Raw genomic sequence first — 17628 nt, forward strand, 5'->3', positions numbered from 1 at the left:
GGCGAAACAATGGTTGACGCCATGATGTCTTATGAATGATGGTGGGGGGTTTGAAAAACGTCAATGGCTATGTCTCTCAGTCTTGAAGTATGAGCCTCAGCTGCAACGTAAGGTATAGGCAATTATGAAACACACCTAATGTAGACGGGGCGGAAATTGATGTATAGATATGAGTGGTACGGTCAGCCTGTTCCCTGCTTGATCAATGACTTGCATGAATAGGCTGGTACAAATGGCACACGCGAGCAACTGCAGTCAGATCTGTAGTTGCACACTCATGCCGTGTAACGACACACGACGAAGCATCTGCAGTAACAAATGCTCACGATACTGAGTAGAGTGATGGGAAGATCAATATAGTAATTAATTACATAAAAGCAAACAAGCAATTTACTCAAACAGAACTGACCTATAATACAGATACTCAACTCACCTATTTCGGCATACCCAATCATCAACTCGCTTTCTTAGCATCTGGTTCAACCGACCTCTTGAAGATCGCCGTGAATTTGGCCCACACAACTCCCAAAGAACTCCATCCGCGAGGTCTCTCAGTGCTGTCACTATCTTGGTCGAGGGCCCCGAGAAGTGCAATGAGAAATTCATCATCATTGGCTGAATTCTTGTCAGCCTCTGCAGGCTCCTTGGAGATTTTGTCCTTCATGTTACCACACAATTCTTTGAATTTATTGCGGAATCCACCTTTGTTCACCTCTAAGGGTGGTTCCAGTTCCTTAGAAGTACCCGCGGATGCGGCAAGTGCTTCTGGCTGGTTTGACGACTCGTCAACCTGGTCCTGTCTTGAGTGTATATCAACTGTAGCTTCAGGGACTACAGGATGTGTAATCGTCAAAGATTCGGCATCAGTGACATGGCCCGGGATTCCATAAGACTCTTCGTTCCTTTGGAATGACTCGAGGGTGACGTTGCACATGTTCTTCACCATGGCTCTCCCTTCATCCGAGAGCTTTCCATTCTCCCTCAACTCATAAGCAGGCCTTCGTAAAAAGCCCTCCATGACCTTGACTGTGCCCACAATAGCCTCTTCACGTCCTTCGAACCAATCGTTGTGCCCTTTGCCGCATTTTTTACACTTGTTGACCCGCATATTGATGTCCCTGAGAAACAAGTGCGCCAATCTGTGGGCTTTGAGGGCACCGTTGAATAAATTGTGAGATTCATAGATGGGCTTGGTCTCACAAGATGAGCCGTAGCAGTTGTTGGGCCGTGATAGACTTGTGTTGACAGTAGTAGCGGTCCATCCAATCTTGAACATATCCTTTTCTTCCTTGTGCTTCAGGACATACACTTTGCCCTCTCGCACCTGTGCATGCGTGAGAGGCTTCCTTAATTCCCTGATGATGGCGGATTTATCGCTCAAGGTTCCGTTCCTCTTTATCCCAAGTTCACTAAACTGCGGGTGGGCGAGTCGCGGCTCATCATCCGAGTCATTCTCATCTATAACTGTATCGTCTACGATGGTTTCCACGATGTTGGGTTGTTCGGCGGCAACATCTTGCCTGGAATGAATAGGGAGCCACTTTGGAGGCTCTCTGGGGGATATGACATTCACCTCGGTGATGTTTTCCACAACGTTATCTGACCGGCCAACATCAGCAGCCTTGTCAGGGATCGAGTTAATGCCGAGTGCCAATGGGGGAGTATAACTCGGGCTCTCGTCAGATGTTGACATGTCTTCAATCGTTGGAAGAGGGCTGTGATGGTTCATCCTGCTGGGGGTGCCTAGGATGAAACTGTCAAAGCTGGAAGCCGGACTTTTTTCTGGGGTTGTTGGTGTGCCATCTTCGACAAGAGGACTTGAGAGAGGTGTATCGTATCCCACAGTAGGCGATTCGAAGACTTGATTCTGAGTCGGTGTGCCAGGTAGCGACACTTCAGATGAAGTGTAAACCGAGTTCTCAATTCGGGACCTTTTCCAGTCATTAAAGCGCCCTTGAAGGAAATTTTTCGAATTATGCCTCTTGCATTGAATCAACGGGAGAAATTGTTTAACCGTCGAATAGAACTCGAACTCGTTCGCAAGTGTTTCCTTCTTCATCAATTCTTCCCATATCTCCTTGGCTTCCTTTTCCTTCCCCTTAGTGCCATACTTGCAAGTAGCAGCATGGCATTTTTTAAAGTTAGGAAAGTTGGGATCATCATCAGAGGGAGAAAGTTTGACAAGAGTGCTCAGCTCTTTGAACGCAGGTTGCTCAGAAAGAGTGGCCATTTTGATTTGAGCAGTTGAGACACTCAACCCGGGTTCACGAGAATGCATTGCTGTGCCTATGGACGGTCTATTAACTATGGAAAGTCAAATGGCTGGGAGCTCTGCTTGCAAGGGGTTTGAAACTGAATACCAGGATCAAGATACTCAGCCTCGAGAATCAAGTTGTTGGTTCGACTCGCTATGTTGCGAAGTCATGGTATGATCATGGTTTATATGCAGTTGGTTGTGTCCTGCAGACGGAAGGATTTCCCCGGGTCAGAATAGGAAATGGATGCACCAAAGCTGAAAAGTGTTGAAACGTCAGGGGCATACTTGTCAAGGGTATCCAACGCTCGAGCCTCATGAAGACATTATCAGCCTTCCAGATGGCCTTGTCTATCTGTATAGCAGAGTTTCAGTTTATGTAAGGTAGGGTGTGACCTCCACGCTCCTAGCCACCATCTTTGATGAGATGGAGGGTTACAGCACCTAATCCTTCCGGCAGGGAGATCCAGATAGACACGGAGTTGACCGACACACAGCCTTGCTACCTTGTTAGGTCTCTGCTGTGCCGTCCAAGAACCTCAGTCAAGTGCGGGGGGCCTCACGGTGACCAGACTTGGATAAGAGAAAAGTGAGGCGATAGGGGAACTTTTGAGATAAATCTCGATGTTCTGATATCCTGGCGACTCTGAATTTGCGGCACACGGAGGGGAGTTGCATCGTGGTGTCGTTTCAGTTGCAACCTCTTCGCCTGTCGGCGGCTTGAATCTTGATGTTGAGCCTGGGTTTGGATATTGACCATTGCTCCCAAGCTCTGTCCCGTAGCAGGATAAACCCATGTTAAGCGAGCAATGTCATCTCGAGCGCATGCTTTCAACTGCGCTATTGACGACAGTAAACGGCTGAATGTAAGATACAAGTATTGCTGGTAGCTTTGCCTGAACAGTGGAGCTGACCGGGTGCCAAGTGAAAGTGCCCAAGAAGCTGGATAGACTACAAATGAGCTCACGTGCATTTGGTTCAGAAAGGCCAGAAAGAAGTGCCCGGCAGATGTACCTGCCTCGGAGGCACAAGCTCAAGTCCAACACAAATTTGACATTGCATCACACTTCAGTCAAGAAAATCAAGTAGGCAAGTACTGTAAATGGCTGTCTCATCTCATTGTAGTACTGGGAGTATCTATCCATGCAGCTCATTCCCATTATAGCCGTAGCATTTTAGTGTAAGATCATGAGTAATGCAAAAAAAAAAAAAAAAGAACAACCTGCCCGTGGTATATATATTATCACATCCAATCATCCATCTATGTGGTAGCAGTAGCAACATAGAATTATTCCATCGCAGAAGTGGAGAGAGAAAACAAAAAAAACATGTGGGGTCGTTCATGTGCCTCCATTTTTGAACCAAACGCCATAACCCCCGGATGTTCGCTGTTATGAACGATTAAAAAAAAGGAATACATGTGTCGAAAGCAAGAAATGCAATGGAGATGCTGTTGATATGACGACAGTCCCCGGTTGCGTCTTTGTCGGTTGTTTGCAGAGAAGAAACCGAGCCGAGGATGGCGGCCGATCAGAAGAATGGAGGCTTAAACTTGCTTCGTCGGATAAAAAGCCGTCAATTGCGTCAGCGCCAAACGGAAATACGGTAGCCTCGCGGTGGTTCCCGGCCCGACAATCCCACGTTAAATCAGGTAGAACAGCCGATACTTTGGGTCGGATCAAGGGCCGAATGGACATGAATGAGGCCCACTTCAGATGCGCGAGTGAGTTAAATCGTTATCATCGTCGGGAAAACACATGCCGAAAGATGCCATCGAACCACTTTCAATAATACAAGAGAAGTATTCATCGATAAGGGTTGCCTCGGGTCGAGTTCAGTTGTCAAAAGACAAAGAATGTGAATAAGGCATTGGTGAGGCGTGATTGGTGAAATGCGATAAGCCAAACATGCCACAGTCGCATAAATCCCCCAATGACATCTTGCAGTGATTCGCGGAGCTGAATAGGCTGTTGCTGTCGAGACAGGCATGATTGTCGCTTCTGTTTCTGGTTTTTCTTTTTCCTGTCATCGCCCTTGGTAGAAGGGAGAACGTGGCCAACGTAACCGAAAGAGGGCAGTCCCCTACAGGCCACACTCTTCAAAGTCGCGTATCATGATGGCCATTTGCGCCCGCTTGGCAGCCTCGGCAATGAGTGTGAAGTCCTGGAGAAAGGCGTCGGTTGAAGGACCGCTACCCTGAGCGGGAGCAGGTTGAGGGACCATCTGTACAGAAGGAGACTGCTGAGCCGAGGAGTTGGAAGTTGAGCTGGAGGGAGCGTCCATTATGATAGTTGATGATGTTGATGATGTTGATGATGAGATAGTGACGGACAATGTTGGTATAAGCGAGCGAGTCCAGGTGTTGGTGAGAGGAGGGACAGATATATAAGATAGAGGAGAAGGTCGAGGGAGAAGAATGCGGGAATGGGGTGGAATATGTATCCGTGAGGTTAGGCAGCCAAGAAATAAAGATACAGTAGCACAGTGACAGTTGATAAACTACTGTATGTGTGTGCGTAGGATGATGTGGAGGTGGGTGTGCTGTCGGCCCTGGCCTGGATATATGCTTATGACCGTAAAGGTAGGAAGCACAGGTGTTGCGTGGGGTAAAATGACGGGATGTCACTCTCTTGTTCCCCTTTGGTCTGTTCTCAAGAATATCGACTTGTTTCACACGCTTGCTGCCACCTCTTTCTGCAGTGTGACGTTCCGGTAATGGATGTACACTCTGGAAGTTGGCACGAGTGGTGACGTTCTTGACAACCTCTCCCTAAACGTTTGATTTTAGGTGTGGTTGATGTATTAGGCTGATGCCGCAAACAGTTGGGTGTGCTGAAGACCCGCTTGTTAGGTGTTGACCTCTTATTCTGGCTGCGCTACAGAACAGTAAAGGGCCGAGTGTCTGGGGACAGGATGCAATCAAATCAAATCAAATCAAATCGTGAACGGAGACGGAGACGGAGACGCCGAAGCGTGGAGAAGGCAACGAGATGATAGAGAGACTCAAGAATTCGCGAGTAGGTATTTATAACAGTGGAAGATACCGCCCTCAGTCAAATCGACTGAAGCCGAGGAAACCAAGATAGGCCAGGGTAAGGTATCAAATGGATGGCACCACAGCTTGTGGCTGTGACTACCAATTGTTCATTTACATTTATCCGCAAGTACCGACCGTCATCCGCACAGTAACACTGGCAAAAAGCCCCAAGGTTACATGCAGCAGTAGACAACTGTTCTGTTCCTAGATCCTAGATAATCGCGCGGCGGGGCAGAAGATGGAACCGAGAGAAAACAAAAAGAAGTCTTCTCTGCATTACCGCAACTCGGCCTTATGCCCGGGAGCTAACCAGAGCTAGGAACTGGGGTCTAATTTACCTTACCTATGGATATCATGTCCCAGTGGATCTGGGGTGCAAGTGGGAGATGTGGGATCTCAGACCCAACTTTTCTTCTTCTTTTTTTTTTTCTCCCTCTTGGTTGATCTGCCTTGTCATGGGAGCATTGGAGTCATTTTTGGTTCAAGGAGTGGAAACAAGAGACCCTGAAAAAGACCGAGAGAAACTCATAAACTAATGCGAATAATAACAAGACGCTACTGTAGTAGCATCATGACACCGCATGAGATTGGATCGAGCCCTATGTGCATTATTATCGCCGCACTGCGGGCATCCTGCACCGCTTAGACACTCACCGCTCGTCTCATCTAATCAGTTACATACCTACTACCTATCCTCTCTTCTCTTCTTTTTAGCCGTGATGCGTTGAAACCTTCTCGGCTCGGCATCTGTTTTATTATTCGTACAAGCGCCCACCAATCATTGGACCCTTGGACACAGATAGCGTGGGGTGTGTCTTGTGTCCCCCAATCCCCAATCTCTGAAAATCGAGACAATATTGGCTGGCTTAATACCAAGCTCTTTGCAACTTCTCCAGTGATAAGCAGGATCGTCAGGAATAAGAGGTCATGTTATGAAAAGAGTATTCTATGGTACGATAACCCCAGTATTCTTGTTATTCAGGGACTCTTGGTATTTGCTTTTATAAAGTATTGATCTGCAGTGTTACCTCATCCTGCCTGCATATTCCATGCAGGTTATTTGTGCTCAGTCAGGAACAAATAAGGTGATTCTTCTTCTTTTTGATGCAGCAAGGAACCATCTCACAACATCTAGCCGGTCCGTTCAGCCTATCTGTATCTGCCCTGCCCAACACCAAAACAGCTTGAGAATACTCCCAAGTCTCTCATGACCTTACTCTTTAGCGAGCCTCAGTCCGAGATAAGGGTCCGCATCAGAACCACTACAGTCTAGCTCAAGCCCGGGTTCTTTCGGAATTGGGTTTTCAGTTGGTGCGCTTGGCTCTTATAGTGGAGATCCCGAACTTTCCCCTTCTCTAACTTAGTTAGAACCAGAAAAAATCACGACAGGGACGCCGGAGAATCTGCTCACTATGAACCAATTCTCCATTTTGCGCGGCTCTGTCGGACATCATTCACCGATGCTACCACTTCGTCTGCCCTGCCTCGGGCCTCTGATCCGTCAGGTCTGGCCTGCGATCATAAAACGTCGGCCCAGAATTCAACGTTAGCATAGAGGTGGATATCTCAAACCCTTGATAGAGCCGCTCTTGCGGAGCCAGTATTGAACCGTAGTTGACCACCTTACTAGACTACCTCAAGAGGTGTAGTGTCCGAGGCGCTTCTACAAACCGACTAAAGCGGATTAAAGGACATAGCAGCCGCTGTTGAGACCTCAGTCTTCAAATGATGGCGTAATTTGACGCAAGCTCATGAATCGTGTACGGGATCTTCATCCTATATCGAATATCATGACATAACGTTCTAGTTTTACGGGGTATTTGACACTACCAGTTTGCATCATGAACCAACATGACAGGTGAATAAGCAATTCCAAGCCATTATGAGGTTATTTTCGACGCAAATGAGGGAGAGAAACGGTTTATTGGTTCTCTCCCTGTTAATTATTTCATCATTCCCTCCGTCTTCCCCGGCCTTTGGCATGCTCTCTTCCGGGGAAAGATACGTATACTCCCGATCCGGGGTTTTGCCCGCCGCGCCGATCCGTCCTCCGGCCTGTAGCTAAAGCTTCAACCTCCAACCACAAGAAAAAAAATACACAAAGCCCACCGAGACACAGCCAACAACCCCGGATTCGCCATGACGTCTACCGTCGACTCTCCACAGTCGAATCGCTGGTTTGCCGTCCCGGGCCCCATTCGAAACCTGTTCAACCACTTTCCCCTTCACGTATACAGCCCCGAAGACCTCCCCGTAAGGTCCCCCGCCAGCGTGCGCCAACGACCGGCCTTATATGTTTTTGTGGCAGATGAAGATGCTTTGACAGGGAAGCCGAGCTATAATCCTTCATGTCTGAAGTGGCAGGTGTGTTTTTAGTCGAGGGACACGAGTCGATAGAGGCATTGTGCTAATGCTATCTCGACAGACTGTGTTGAGAATCGCTGGTATTGACTTCGATATCGTACCTTCGAATAACCACGCCTCGCCCTCAGGCGCATTGCCTTTTCTCCTGCCACCGGCGTCGCAAGTTTCGAAACCCCTTACTGGCGAAAAGATTCACAAATACGTTCGCGAGCACGCTGTCCGTGAGCTACCCAGCATCACATCACCCCGCCTTGAAGCCTACCAAGCTCTCCTGACACAAAATATCCGACCAGCTTGGGTATGTAAATCACTGTCATATAATTGGAATGTATGCTAATATGGTATAGCTATATGTTCTCTACCTCCTACCCGCCAATGCCTCTCTCCTCAAAAGCCTCTACCTTCCTTCCTCGATGCTCCTTCGCGCCCCTCTCCACCAGACACTCCACGCCGCGGCCACTTCCGAAATACTCAAGACAATACGACGCGCGACCATCTCACCGTCGCAACTTCTAGCTGACGCCACAACTGCCCTGCGAGCACTATCATCCCTACTAGGAGAGGATAAATGGTTCTTTGGTGTTGATGGGCCGGGCTTGTTTGATGCAGACGTGTTTGCATACACCTATCTGATAGACGATAATGCTCTTGCTTGGCAGGACAAGTCATTGAGTCAGTGCTTGGGAGGACTGGATAATTTGAAGAGGCACAAGGAACGGCTATACAAAAAGTGCTGGGGGGTGGACAAATTGTGAATCTATCAGGATGCTCATTATCCAGGAGGATAGTTTCATCCCATCGTCGTAGAGAAGACGAGACACGGGCTGTATAAATATGTACTATATATATCACAAAGGAACTGGCAAAGGAAAATAGATACGGCCAAGCAGCCAGCTCAGAATCCCGTGCCTGGTAGAATATGCTGAAAATCGATTTACCACTGATCGTCGACACTGGTCTTATCTATGTGCTGGGCATTGTACAACCCGCCGTTCTTTGCCTGCAAGAGGGGAGTTGTTGACCTATTATCCATGAACCCATCCCCAATCCCTTCACCCGTCTATAAGAGTTCATTAGGAACACAGAACCTTCATACGAAATGCTTTGTATCGACAAAGTGCCACTCCTGAACGAGCACAGTATGTTACAGGCTCGTGTGGTAAGAAGTGAGCAGAAACAGAAAACAAGATACAAGAGAAACTCCATACTAATAGCATTACCCTTTAGAACGCCGATGACCATAAACCCCCGAGAATGCAAACCGACAATGAGGCAAAAATAGCAGGCATGTCGGCGACGGTGGAATCAGTGTTGTGGAGATTGTGGGATTCCCTTCAAGACATCATTCACTGAAGCAAATGCTCCTTCGCCACCGTCCTGGCGAAGGTCTTCAAGGAGCACGCTGGTCTGAGCATAAACTTTCTCTAGTGCTGCTCGAGACGATTTGCCGAGAGATACTGCTTGTTCGTTAGTATTGTCAACAACTGATATGCTCCTTTGCTCGACTTACGTAGAATGGCCGAGTTTAGTTCCTCCGCAACAGCAACTCTACCGTTCCTATCCAAGAGGTGGCTGACTTGAGGCACCTTGAGTGGGTTTTCATATGCCAACAATGCCCAAATCTCAGTAAGTGCCTTGCTGACTTCTACCCGTGGGTCATTGACGTATTGTTCCTGGAGTGTCCGTCCGTATTCCAGCATGTTGCGCTCAAGCTCTGCAATCACTGTCTTATTCTCACCACCATCCGCATCCCTTGAAGTATTTTCGCTGCCGTTAAGATCGAGATCCATCGTCTGAGGTGCGGGGTTGTTAACATGCCCATTACCCTTGGTCTCATTACGCATGTTGAGCTGGGCCGCTTTTCGCACCAATTCGATAAACTTGCGACATTGCAATCTGAAATAGACTTGTTCGTTATCCTTTAAAACGTGGGGATAATATGCATTCGTGTACTTGAGCGCCCTGTCAATATCCCCTTCGAGGATTGCACGCCGGATTCCTGTATCGTGGTCAGAAGTAGGATAAGACAACAAGGAAGTGTGATCTTACGTTGGCGATTATTTGCGTCTTCGTCATCTCTAATACTAACACCGTCGACCTTAACTCCGGGATCAAGGCTTAGAGCTTCTTTTTGCTTCTTCATGTCTTCTGCAAAAGCCCGAGCTGTACCCACGTAGCCATCATGTTGGAGGAACTGAAGAACAAGTGCCTGAATTACATCGGTTTCGCTCATGTTTGGGACGAGACTTGATGTGTCTGTAGCTTGGATATCTTTCTGCACTCTCTCACGCTCTTCCTAAAAAGGGTATTAATTATGCATCATGCTGTGTGTGGGGTATTACACAAGCCTACCCGCATCATATCGTCGATGTTATACACAAAAGGGCTTTGTCCAAAATTGACTCGGATGGACTCGCCGGGCTTCTTGAGGCTAATCGCTGGGTAGAGCCTACCTCTGTTAACATCGTGGAATGCCGTGACTATTGTTTGTTAGCAAGGGACGCAAGGTGACCTGCCTCAGGGAGCAAGAAAACTGAGGACCTCCATCCTGGGTGATAACGAGATTTAGGTAAATCCAGTGTAGACTTAGATGTTCATCACTTAGGATGATGATAGTCCTAAGGTATATAAATTGAGGGTGGACTTAGAAGCCTTTAGGCCAGTCTTTTTATCCCTTAGGATAGAGGTCCCAAGTTTTCTTACTTCTCCGGGCTGTTAGCATGCATGCACATACTTAGCTTAACTCCATTTTTGGTGAAGAAGGCGTTGTTCTCCTTGAAATTCACGCCACATCCAATCACGTCATAGGCGTTGTATCCAGGGCCGTAGTGTCTTCCGATATTTGACCCTGTAAAACATCGCCCGTCGTCGCCGTGATAACCCCAGGCCTCGGGTTCCCAGCCAATAGGCCGTGACAGATTGACATTCTTGGTTGCGAACCCAATACCTATAGTCGCGTCGTCGCGTTTAGCTGTTGCTATTTGCACCTCGAAGTAATAAATTCCGCACTGGGGGGGCATGTAGTGGTCGGCGCGGACTGCACAAGCCATGTGATCTTGGTCGTGTTGATTCTTAGGTCCGATGTACTTCACAGTACAGCCGTCGGCTTGGATCTCAATGCCTCCCCACTGATCATCCTTGTTCCATTTTGTTGGCAAAGGTGCAAGGTCATCATCCTCCTCGAAGGCCGGGGGACGCTCTATAACAGTGTGCGACATGCCTCGATGCGAACCGGGGGGCAAAGGATGCTGATTGAACGTAGCGGAGTGCTGGGATAAACCATTCGCTGGAGTCGAATCGCGACGAGACTGAACTTTAGCTTGGTGTGCCTCCTGGAGCTTCTGGGCGTATGTCGAGTTCTCGAGATACGATGGGACAAAGAAAGCCTCATCCTCGTTCTTGAAATTATTATCAACAGCCCCGGATTCCACAAGCATGTTAAAGGCTCGTGAGAATGACGGTAGACCAGTTCTCCGAGCGTTCGTCTCAATCCCAACAGTCTCCATGATGGTATTCGTCGGTTCGGAGCCAAGAATGTTGAGCTCGCCGGATGCACTAAATATCGAAGTACGGGCAGGATGTGTATAAAAGTTGGGAGTATTGGTTATAGACGAGTTATGCGGAGGAGAGAAATGGGCGTGGCGAGTGGATGGCGAAGCTGGTTCGGGACGAGCAGACGAGCGAGAAGCTTGGTGAAGGGGACTTGCCATGTCCACGACAAGCAGGAACGAAACAGCCCGGCACCCAGCAGCAAAGGCAGGTGAGTTAACTGCCAGGTGAAGCCCTAGGATGGGTTCCAGCGCAGGCTTGTAGTGGGGGTGTGAGCTGTAGCGTAGTCGGAAACAGTCGTAACAGTCGTCTGGGAGGTGGTAGCACGAGCTTCGGATGCGTCGACAAATTGCCGGCAAGGCTGACAAAGCGGAGCAGAAAGCGAAAGAAATAAATAAGAGCAATAGACTCAAGTGATCTTCAAGTTGGGAGAACAAGGCGACTTGTGTACTATAGCGGTTGGTAGTTGTAGGAGAAGACGGGTGGATGGTGATGGTGATGGTGATGGACGGGGCGGGTAGAGGTGGAGGTGGTTCCCGTCAGAACAACAGCGCGTCACCGTTACCACTCACCAACTTCTAGCAGCAATAGAGACGCAGATTAATACTTAGGTAACTAGAAAGAAGAAAAATGAGATACGAATGTATCTGTAATAAGAAAGACTCGTCAATTAGTTATCATTAATAGGTAGTCAACATGAATCGAGTCATGGCTTGACGAGAAAAGCCGGTGCTGTACGTATCACATCACTCATCATGGCTACCAACTTGCGCTATCTATCACGAGGGTCACTCTTCTCCCCCAGCGGGTTTAGTCTTTAGTACCTGCCTGGTCTGACTTGACCTTGTCTGTTAAGCTTTCACCTAGCAAACAGCTGCATCAACTTAACAGTGGAGGCCCAGCTTCCCCGCTGCCGGGCCGGACCCTTTCTAACCTGCATTGCTCCAGGTCCCCATGCAAATGGAATCGCCCCAACATGGCCAAAAGCTAAGGCGTAATAATAGTCGATAGCATAGTCCTGAGCCTTTTTTTCTTCGGGTCCTTTCCGTGTTCTGGAGAGAAACATTCGAGTGATGACAGTAGCAATAGCGAGACCAACGCTGCCCTGGTGCAGAAACAAGTTGTGGTTTCCTCGCTTATAAGTTGGTGAGGTTATTTGCTGACTTATTCCGATACCTCCAATGAGCATCTCCATCTTGATATGGATATTCCAGGTTGGTTTGGGTTTCGGTTTCAAACCGTTCGCTCAAGCCCCTCCAGGCATCATTCATCAGCCACCAATTTTATCTTAAAAGCAAGATCCCCATTAACCGCAAAACATTCAAAGCACGATAAACCAAATATCAATTAAAATTTGGGGCAATACAGTTACAATTCGTACCTACCGTAGTCAAACGGGCATGAAAGTCACGGGACGGCTCTGGTATCGATGACTAAGCTTTGCGCGCTCCCTGCGACCACACCACGACATCAAGACATGACCCCGATGAGAAAGACGAACGAAAATGTATCCACAGTCTGGCCATTGGGCCATCTCAACCCCCGAAAACTCTTCCCCGACCGCTGAATTTGACAATTCCCTCATGTTAGAGATCATTCCTCGTCGAAACAGGCAATAAACTGAAGACTTGTGACTTTGGCTTTGACATTGCGATCATTCATGTTACCTGATGAGGACGCTTGGGGAACCGTTTTTGACATGAAGAGCTTTCTGCCACGTCTACTTAGAGTTATCGCGAGATGGCATCTGTGTCAGTTTCTTTCAGACCTACGTGGCGCGTAATCTCAAGTGGTGAGCCATTAATGACTGGAATTATCGACACTACTTAGGTAGGCTGCGACAAGAAAACAATGTGTGCAGCAACCAGCAGATTAGCGCCTGTCTTCAAAGCTACGGGCGCATGGATCGCAGTGTAACAGCATAAGTACGATATATCTTCAGAGAACAAATATTTAATTGCTCATTTCAGAGAATTATCCGAGTATATCTAACATTGCACCATCGTAACAATAGTTGTACATCAAATATATGCTCCGCCAGTCCTGGTACGGTTTAATGCCAATCCTTTTCCACAGCATTCCATCCTCGCTGTTCCGTAACGCCAGCGACACCAGCGTCGCTTTTTGATGAAAAACATAAAAGATTCCGAATGAATGAACGGTCATGCTCGGTCTGAGAGCATCTCAGTCTCACCGACAGGCCAAGAATCAGTTGTCTGCCAACCTAGAACGCCCGCAATATCTCGCGCTATAATAAAACATTCTCTGGTATCAGAGCAAAATGAAAAGGAAAAAAAGGTCGCGTCGTAGGGGCAGTTTTTATGAAGCAGCGGCAATAGCAAGAGGTGCCGGCGAGGAGGCGTGGTTACTGGGCGCACTTTGCATCTCTACGTCGTTAGCAGTATTGCTATTGCTAGCACTGTTGCTCTCGTGGCCGTTCTCTTTGTTCTCCTTGCTGCTGCCCTCGGCCGATGCAGCAGTAGAATCATCGGCGCTGGATTCGGGAGCCTTCTTTTGAGGTGCCACCCAGCGAGGGATCTCCCATGCCACACCAGTGAAGCTCTTGAGTTGGAATCCTCCCTTGGCCCATCGGCGACAGGGTTTGCCTGAGCGATCGAGAGCGCGAAGTCCGGCGTTGATGGCCCCTTGATTCGCCTTGGGCCCAAGCTTGTGACCTCCGGCAGGCTTGGAACCTGAGTGATCGATCGTTCCGTCCTCCCTGGGAGTAGTGGTCAGTCCAATGTTCAAATATGTGTGGGGGTTGCAAAAACTTACAGACGAGGCTTCTTCTTGGGGCCAGGCTTTCCTCGAGGCTTGGGGACACCATCTATTGTACCGTTGGCGCCCGGGGCAGATCGTTTGACGCCCTTCTTCTTCGGTCCATCGGTAGGCGGTCCCATAGCCGAAGGGGCCGGTGTCCCGTCGGCAGGAGTTGCGTCAGGGGCAGGAGTAGCAGCGTTAGAGTCCGAGGCATTGTCGCCATTCGTGTTGCTGGCTGGTGGTTGCGAACCAGAAGCGGACACGGCATCGGTAGGTGAGTCGGCGTTGGCTTTCATGTCCTTGGAGGGAGATTCTTCCTTGATAGAGTCGGGCGCGAGTAGAGCACGCAGCTTGTCGGGCGACACCTTGCGAGTAACAATCAAGCTGGCCTTGGTGCTGGACTTGCGTCGCGCGTCGGCGGACTTGACTGGAGGAGCCATGGTGTTGAGAGAGGTCGAGGTTACAAAGAGCTGACGGTGATGCTATAGTCTAGGAAGGGTTGTCTGATGAAAAGGTGATGTGTGGTGTTGATTGATGATGTTTGCAAGCGGCGAAGGATAGTGGAAGAAGGTTAGGGAAAGGAGCAGGTTTTGAGGAATAGACTGGTGACGGGAGCGGCGGCAAATAACCAAAGACCCGGTGGTGATCCCGTGGTGGACAAGACGTGGTCAGGGGTGGTGGGCTTTTGGGGCTTGCGTGGAGCGAGTCTTAGTAGTAGTGGGAGATTTATTAGGAGGAGCTGAGTTGCGATCACAGGCGTAAGTCAGGTCAGTTTTTCATTCAGCCTGGTGCCGAGTCAAGATTTCAGGGTGGTGATGATGGGTTTGCGGTGGTGAAAAGTGGAAATGAAAGTAATGGAACAGAGGGCAAAAGCCTTGTCTTGTAAGGTTGGGGTCTTGGTATTGTTGTCATTTTTGATTCTGGTGCTGGGGCCGAAGGCGGCGCACAAGGAGAGGAAAAATCGGTTGGGTTGGGTTGGTTTGATTTCCCGCGTTTCTTCACACTCAGAGCAGCAGGAGCGAGAGCAAGTGGCAGTGGCAGACGAACAAACTTGGGGATTTCAGGCCCAGGTCCAGCCCGTCTCCTCTGTTACCCGATTAGGTTTAGTGCCACTTCTGCCGCATGGCAGGGGTACCGCTTCTTTCCAGCCAATCAAAGCCCCGGTATGTCTTTAATCTCTCTCAAAGCAGCGCCTCGAATTCTATTGTTATTCCACTCCTCCTAGGCGACTGAGCAAACTCAGCGACCAAAAGCTCGTTTCAATCAAGCTCCCACGCTCACTTCATCGCCTTCAGCCCCCGAATTGTCCCTGCAATCAATCAGCGATGATGACCACATATTTTAACCGCCAAAGAGGCACGATTTGCATTGCCTCACCTTCGAAATAGCCATTTGGTCGCTAAATATACACAAGACTTTTCAAGGCTTCATGTTGCGATGCTCTGTAATGGTCACCATGACCCTGATCAATATTCACATATAATGGAATATTGATGATACCGACAAAAACCACCCCAGCTAGCTCGGAGAACACTGTAACTTCCATCTGACCCTTTTTATCCCCCTCATTCAGTCACATTTTCGTGATAGCCCTCCCTTAGCCCGTGATGACGGTGGAAAACCAGCAAGAAATGGGGTTCTCTCAATGTCACTCAGCAAGCCCCTGCAAATAATCAGGGTGGCGGAACTCTGCGATTCAATACACCTGCAGAATAACTTGGCATTGCTTTTTAGCTATCACTCGGAGTTCTCTAGCCTGTGAATTCAGGTCTGATTCCTAGCGGTCAAGTCCCTGGAAATTGTATCTTGTGCATTTAATCATCGAATACCTCACAATCCTCGCAGGCGCGAATAACATCAACGTTCAATCAATATTTACCTTTGAAGCTTTCGGTTTCTGTATTCAAACTTTCTCCCCCAAATGCCACATCGCGTGCTTACAGTTGTCACTTGTGATTGTAGCAAATTCCGGTGCAACCGAGATCCATTAGTACCCAGGTAGTCAGTCAAAGAATCCCGACCGAGAAATTACCTGACCAAGACCCGAGCGTCGTCACGACTCCGCCAGACAAATCTTGTGTCCAATTTTGACTTCCGTCATCCATGATGCACCAAAGAGATTCCACCGCGCATTGCCTCGATTCCCCGCAGCGATCAACATGACGGACAGGCTGTACTCGGCAACAATATCAAGAATACCTGCTTCGGCGTATCACCACGCTACATAACTATCCATATGATCCATTCGAGGTGTCTACAAAGAAAATCAAGCGTGATACTGCCTGAATTGCCCGCTCATCACAGGAATGAAAGCCTTCCTTGGCCCGTGGTGAAACAACAAGTGTTGATCCATTGTATGCCCACCCGAGACTGAGACACCATGACAAGCGTTGCTATCACGATAGTTGGAATGTGTTGCTCCCCTACAACCTGAAGCCCGTGACAAAAGATATATCATGGCAACCTGTCGGCCACAATGGACTGGAGAGCATCACACATTGTTTATTCAATTCTTTTCCATCACCAAGTCGACACAATGATTCGATTATACATTCTTCTTTGCCTCCTACCATGTCTCTTCCTTACCACCCCATTCACCCATGCTGCCCTACTGCCTCGTCTCAAAGCTTCGTTCAGACTGCCAGGTGTAGTCTTCAATGAACCAGTGGCTCGATCTATCAAGGTAGTGCCTTTCAAAGAGCCTCCTGGGAAATCACACCATGGTCATGGACTTCACCACACTCTCGGCCTTGTGAAGCGATTGGTTGAAGACCAGGGCGATATGGTTGAGGTTACCGAAGAAGCTCTTCAGGAACTTCTGGATCAGATCAACAAACTCCATGAGCAGGTGAACAGCATGATGCCATCTGGTGCAACGGACAAGCAGCCTACTCTAGGGGCAGGCGCTTCGTCAGGAGGTCAGTCTGGTCAGGCCGATCAATTACCTGCAGGGTCTTCTGATGAGTCTACTGGTAGCGAACAGTCTGAACAACAGCCTGCTCCCTCTGGCAAAGCTGGTGTCACTAGACCAGGCGTTGCCTCGGGTCCATCAGAAGTTCCTATGGTTTCGGACCCTTCTCTACGATCTCCGTTGCCGTCACAGGCAGACGCAGCCACGGTTGTCGAGCCTCAGGCTCCGGGCGCTTCAGCTCAACTAGATGCATCGCAGATAGATACCCACAGGCAAGCAAAGACTGAGCTGGCGCAGCCTGCTGCAAATCCCACCCAGGTGGTAAACGGTGAATCTACTAATCCGTCTAGCGAGCCTAAAGTTGGAAGGCTGTCTGGCAATAGTGCTGCCGTGACCCTGCCTGAAGGTGCAGATGCTTCTGGAAAGGGGGGCGTCGTGGAATCAGGTGGTCGTCCCAAGAATGCTGTTGCTCAACCGACTGGTGAAGTTCAGGCTCCGACGGGAACACAATTTAGCACAGCACAAGACGTCAAGCCAACAGAGGAAGGGAAGGCCAAAGATCCTAATATCTCATCTGCCAAGCAGGTTGCTGATGCTACCAGTACTGCGCCCGGGGGTGCATTTGTTGAGGATCCTGATAACGTTGTCCAGACGGTCACGACCAATGTCACCTTTGGCGGACAGACTAGTACTTCAGCAACTAAGGAGACTCAGAGACCATCCCGTGCCAAAGATGATGAGTGTGTTGACAAA

General features: G+C 48.9%; 5 protein-coding genes across 5 annotated transcripts; 1 reads left to right on the top strand and 4 right to left on the bottom strand.

Moving 5' to 3' along the window:
• Window positions 1–454: 454 nt before the first annotated feature.
• FOBCDRAFT_135476 (uncharacterized protein) lies at window positions 455–3051 on the bottom strand (the record flags this gene model as incomplete). Its single annotated transcript, XM_031183968.3, has 5 exons — window positions 455–2110; window position 2252; window positions 2375–2408; window positions 2543–2609; window positions 2818–3051. 5 exons carry the CDS (start codon window positions 3049–3051, stop codon window positions 455–457), a joined length of 1992 nt encoding a protein of 663 aa, XP_031039610.3.
• Window positions 3052–7364: 4313 nt separating this feature from the next.
• On the top strand, window positions 7365–8555 carry FOBCDRAFT_35026 (uncharacterized protein). Its single transcript, XM_031183972.3, has 3 exons — window positions 7365–7655; window positions 7717–7953; window positions 8003–8555. Exons 1-3 carry the CDS (start codon window positions 7431–7433, stop codon window positions 8408–8410), a joined length of 870 nt encoding a protein of 289 aa, XP_031039614.2. The 5' UTR covers window positions 7365–7430; the 3' UTR covers window positions 8411–8555.
• A 1-nt stretch (window position 8556) lies between these two features.
• On the bottom strand, window positions 8557–11365 carry FOBCDRAFT_293140 (uncharacterized protein; the record flags this gene model as incomplete). Its single annotated transcript, XM_059611820.1, has 5 exons — window positions 8557–9112; window positions 9166–9654; window positions 9705–9951; window positions 10008–10110; window positions 10359–11365. The coding sequence occupies 5 exons, from the start codon at window positions 11363–11365 to the stop codon at window positions 8961–8963; spliced, it is 1998 nt and encodes a 665-aa protein (XP_059464902.1). The 3' UTR covers window positions 8557–8960.
• A 698-nt stretch (window positions 11366–12063) lies between these two features.
• FOBCDRAFT_201603 (uncharacterized protein) lies at window positions 12064–12399 on the bottom strand (the record flags this gene model as incomplete). The annotated part of the gene is made up of 1 exon (XM_031183975.2): window positions 12064–12399. The coding sequence occupies one exon, from the start codon at window positions 12397–12399 to the stop codon at window positions 12064–12066; it is 336 nt and encodes a 111-aa protein (XP_031039617.1).
• Window positions 12400–13030: 631 nt separating this feature from the next.
• On the bottom strand, window positions 13031–14582 carry FOBCDRAFT_35050 (INO80 complex, subunit Ies4). Its single transcript, XM_031183976.3, has 2 exons — window positions 13980–14582; window positions 13031–13923 (listed from the first exon to the last, which is right to left on the bottom strand). Exons 1-2 carry the CDS (start codon window positions 14402–14404, stop codon window positions 13524–13526), a joined length of 825 nt encoding a protein of 274 aa, XP_031039618.2. The 5' UTR covers window positions 14405–14582; the 3' UTR covers window positions 13031–13523.
• Window positions 14583–17628: the final 3046 nt, after the last annotated feature.

Source organism: Fusarium oxysporum, chromosome V (assembly GCF_013085055.1).
Source record: "Fusarium oxysporum Fo47 chromosome V, complete sequence".
Taxonomy (NCBI): domain Eukaryota; kingdom Fungi; phylum Ascomycota; class Sordariomycetes; order Hypocreales; family Nectriaceae; genus Fusarium; species Fusarium oxysporum.

What these genes read in the sequence shown, in the direction of transcription:
- FOBCDRAFT_35026 (XM_031183972.3), top strand. Translation starts at nt 7,431, where the DNA reads ATGACGTCTACCGTCGACTCTCCACAGTCGAATCGCTGGTTTGCCGTC. An exon ending in CTTCATGTCTGAAGTGGCAG is followed by an intron (nt 7,656 to 7,716) that starts GTGTGTTTTTAG and finishes CTATCTCGACAG; the next exon opens with ACTGTGTTGAGAATCGCTGG. An exon ending in AAAATATCCGACCAGCTTGG is followed by an intron (nt 7,954 to 8,002) that starts GTATGTAAATCA and finishes AATATGGTATAG; the next exon opens with CTATATGTTCTCTACCTCCT.
- FOBCDRAFT_35050 (XM_031183976.3), bottom strand. Translation starts at nt 14,404, where the DNA reads ATGGCTCCTCCAGTCAAGTCCGCCGACGCGCGACGCAAGTCCAGCACC. An exon ending in CCCAAGAAGAAGCCTCGTCT is followed by an intron (nt 13,924 to 13,979) that starts GTAAGTTTTTGC and finishes CACTACTCCCAG; the next exon opens with GGAGGACGGAACGATCGATC.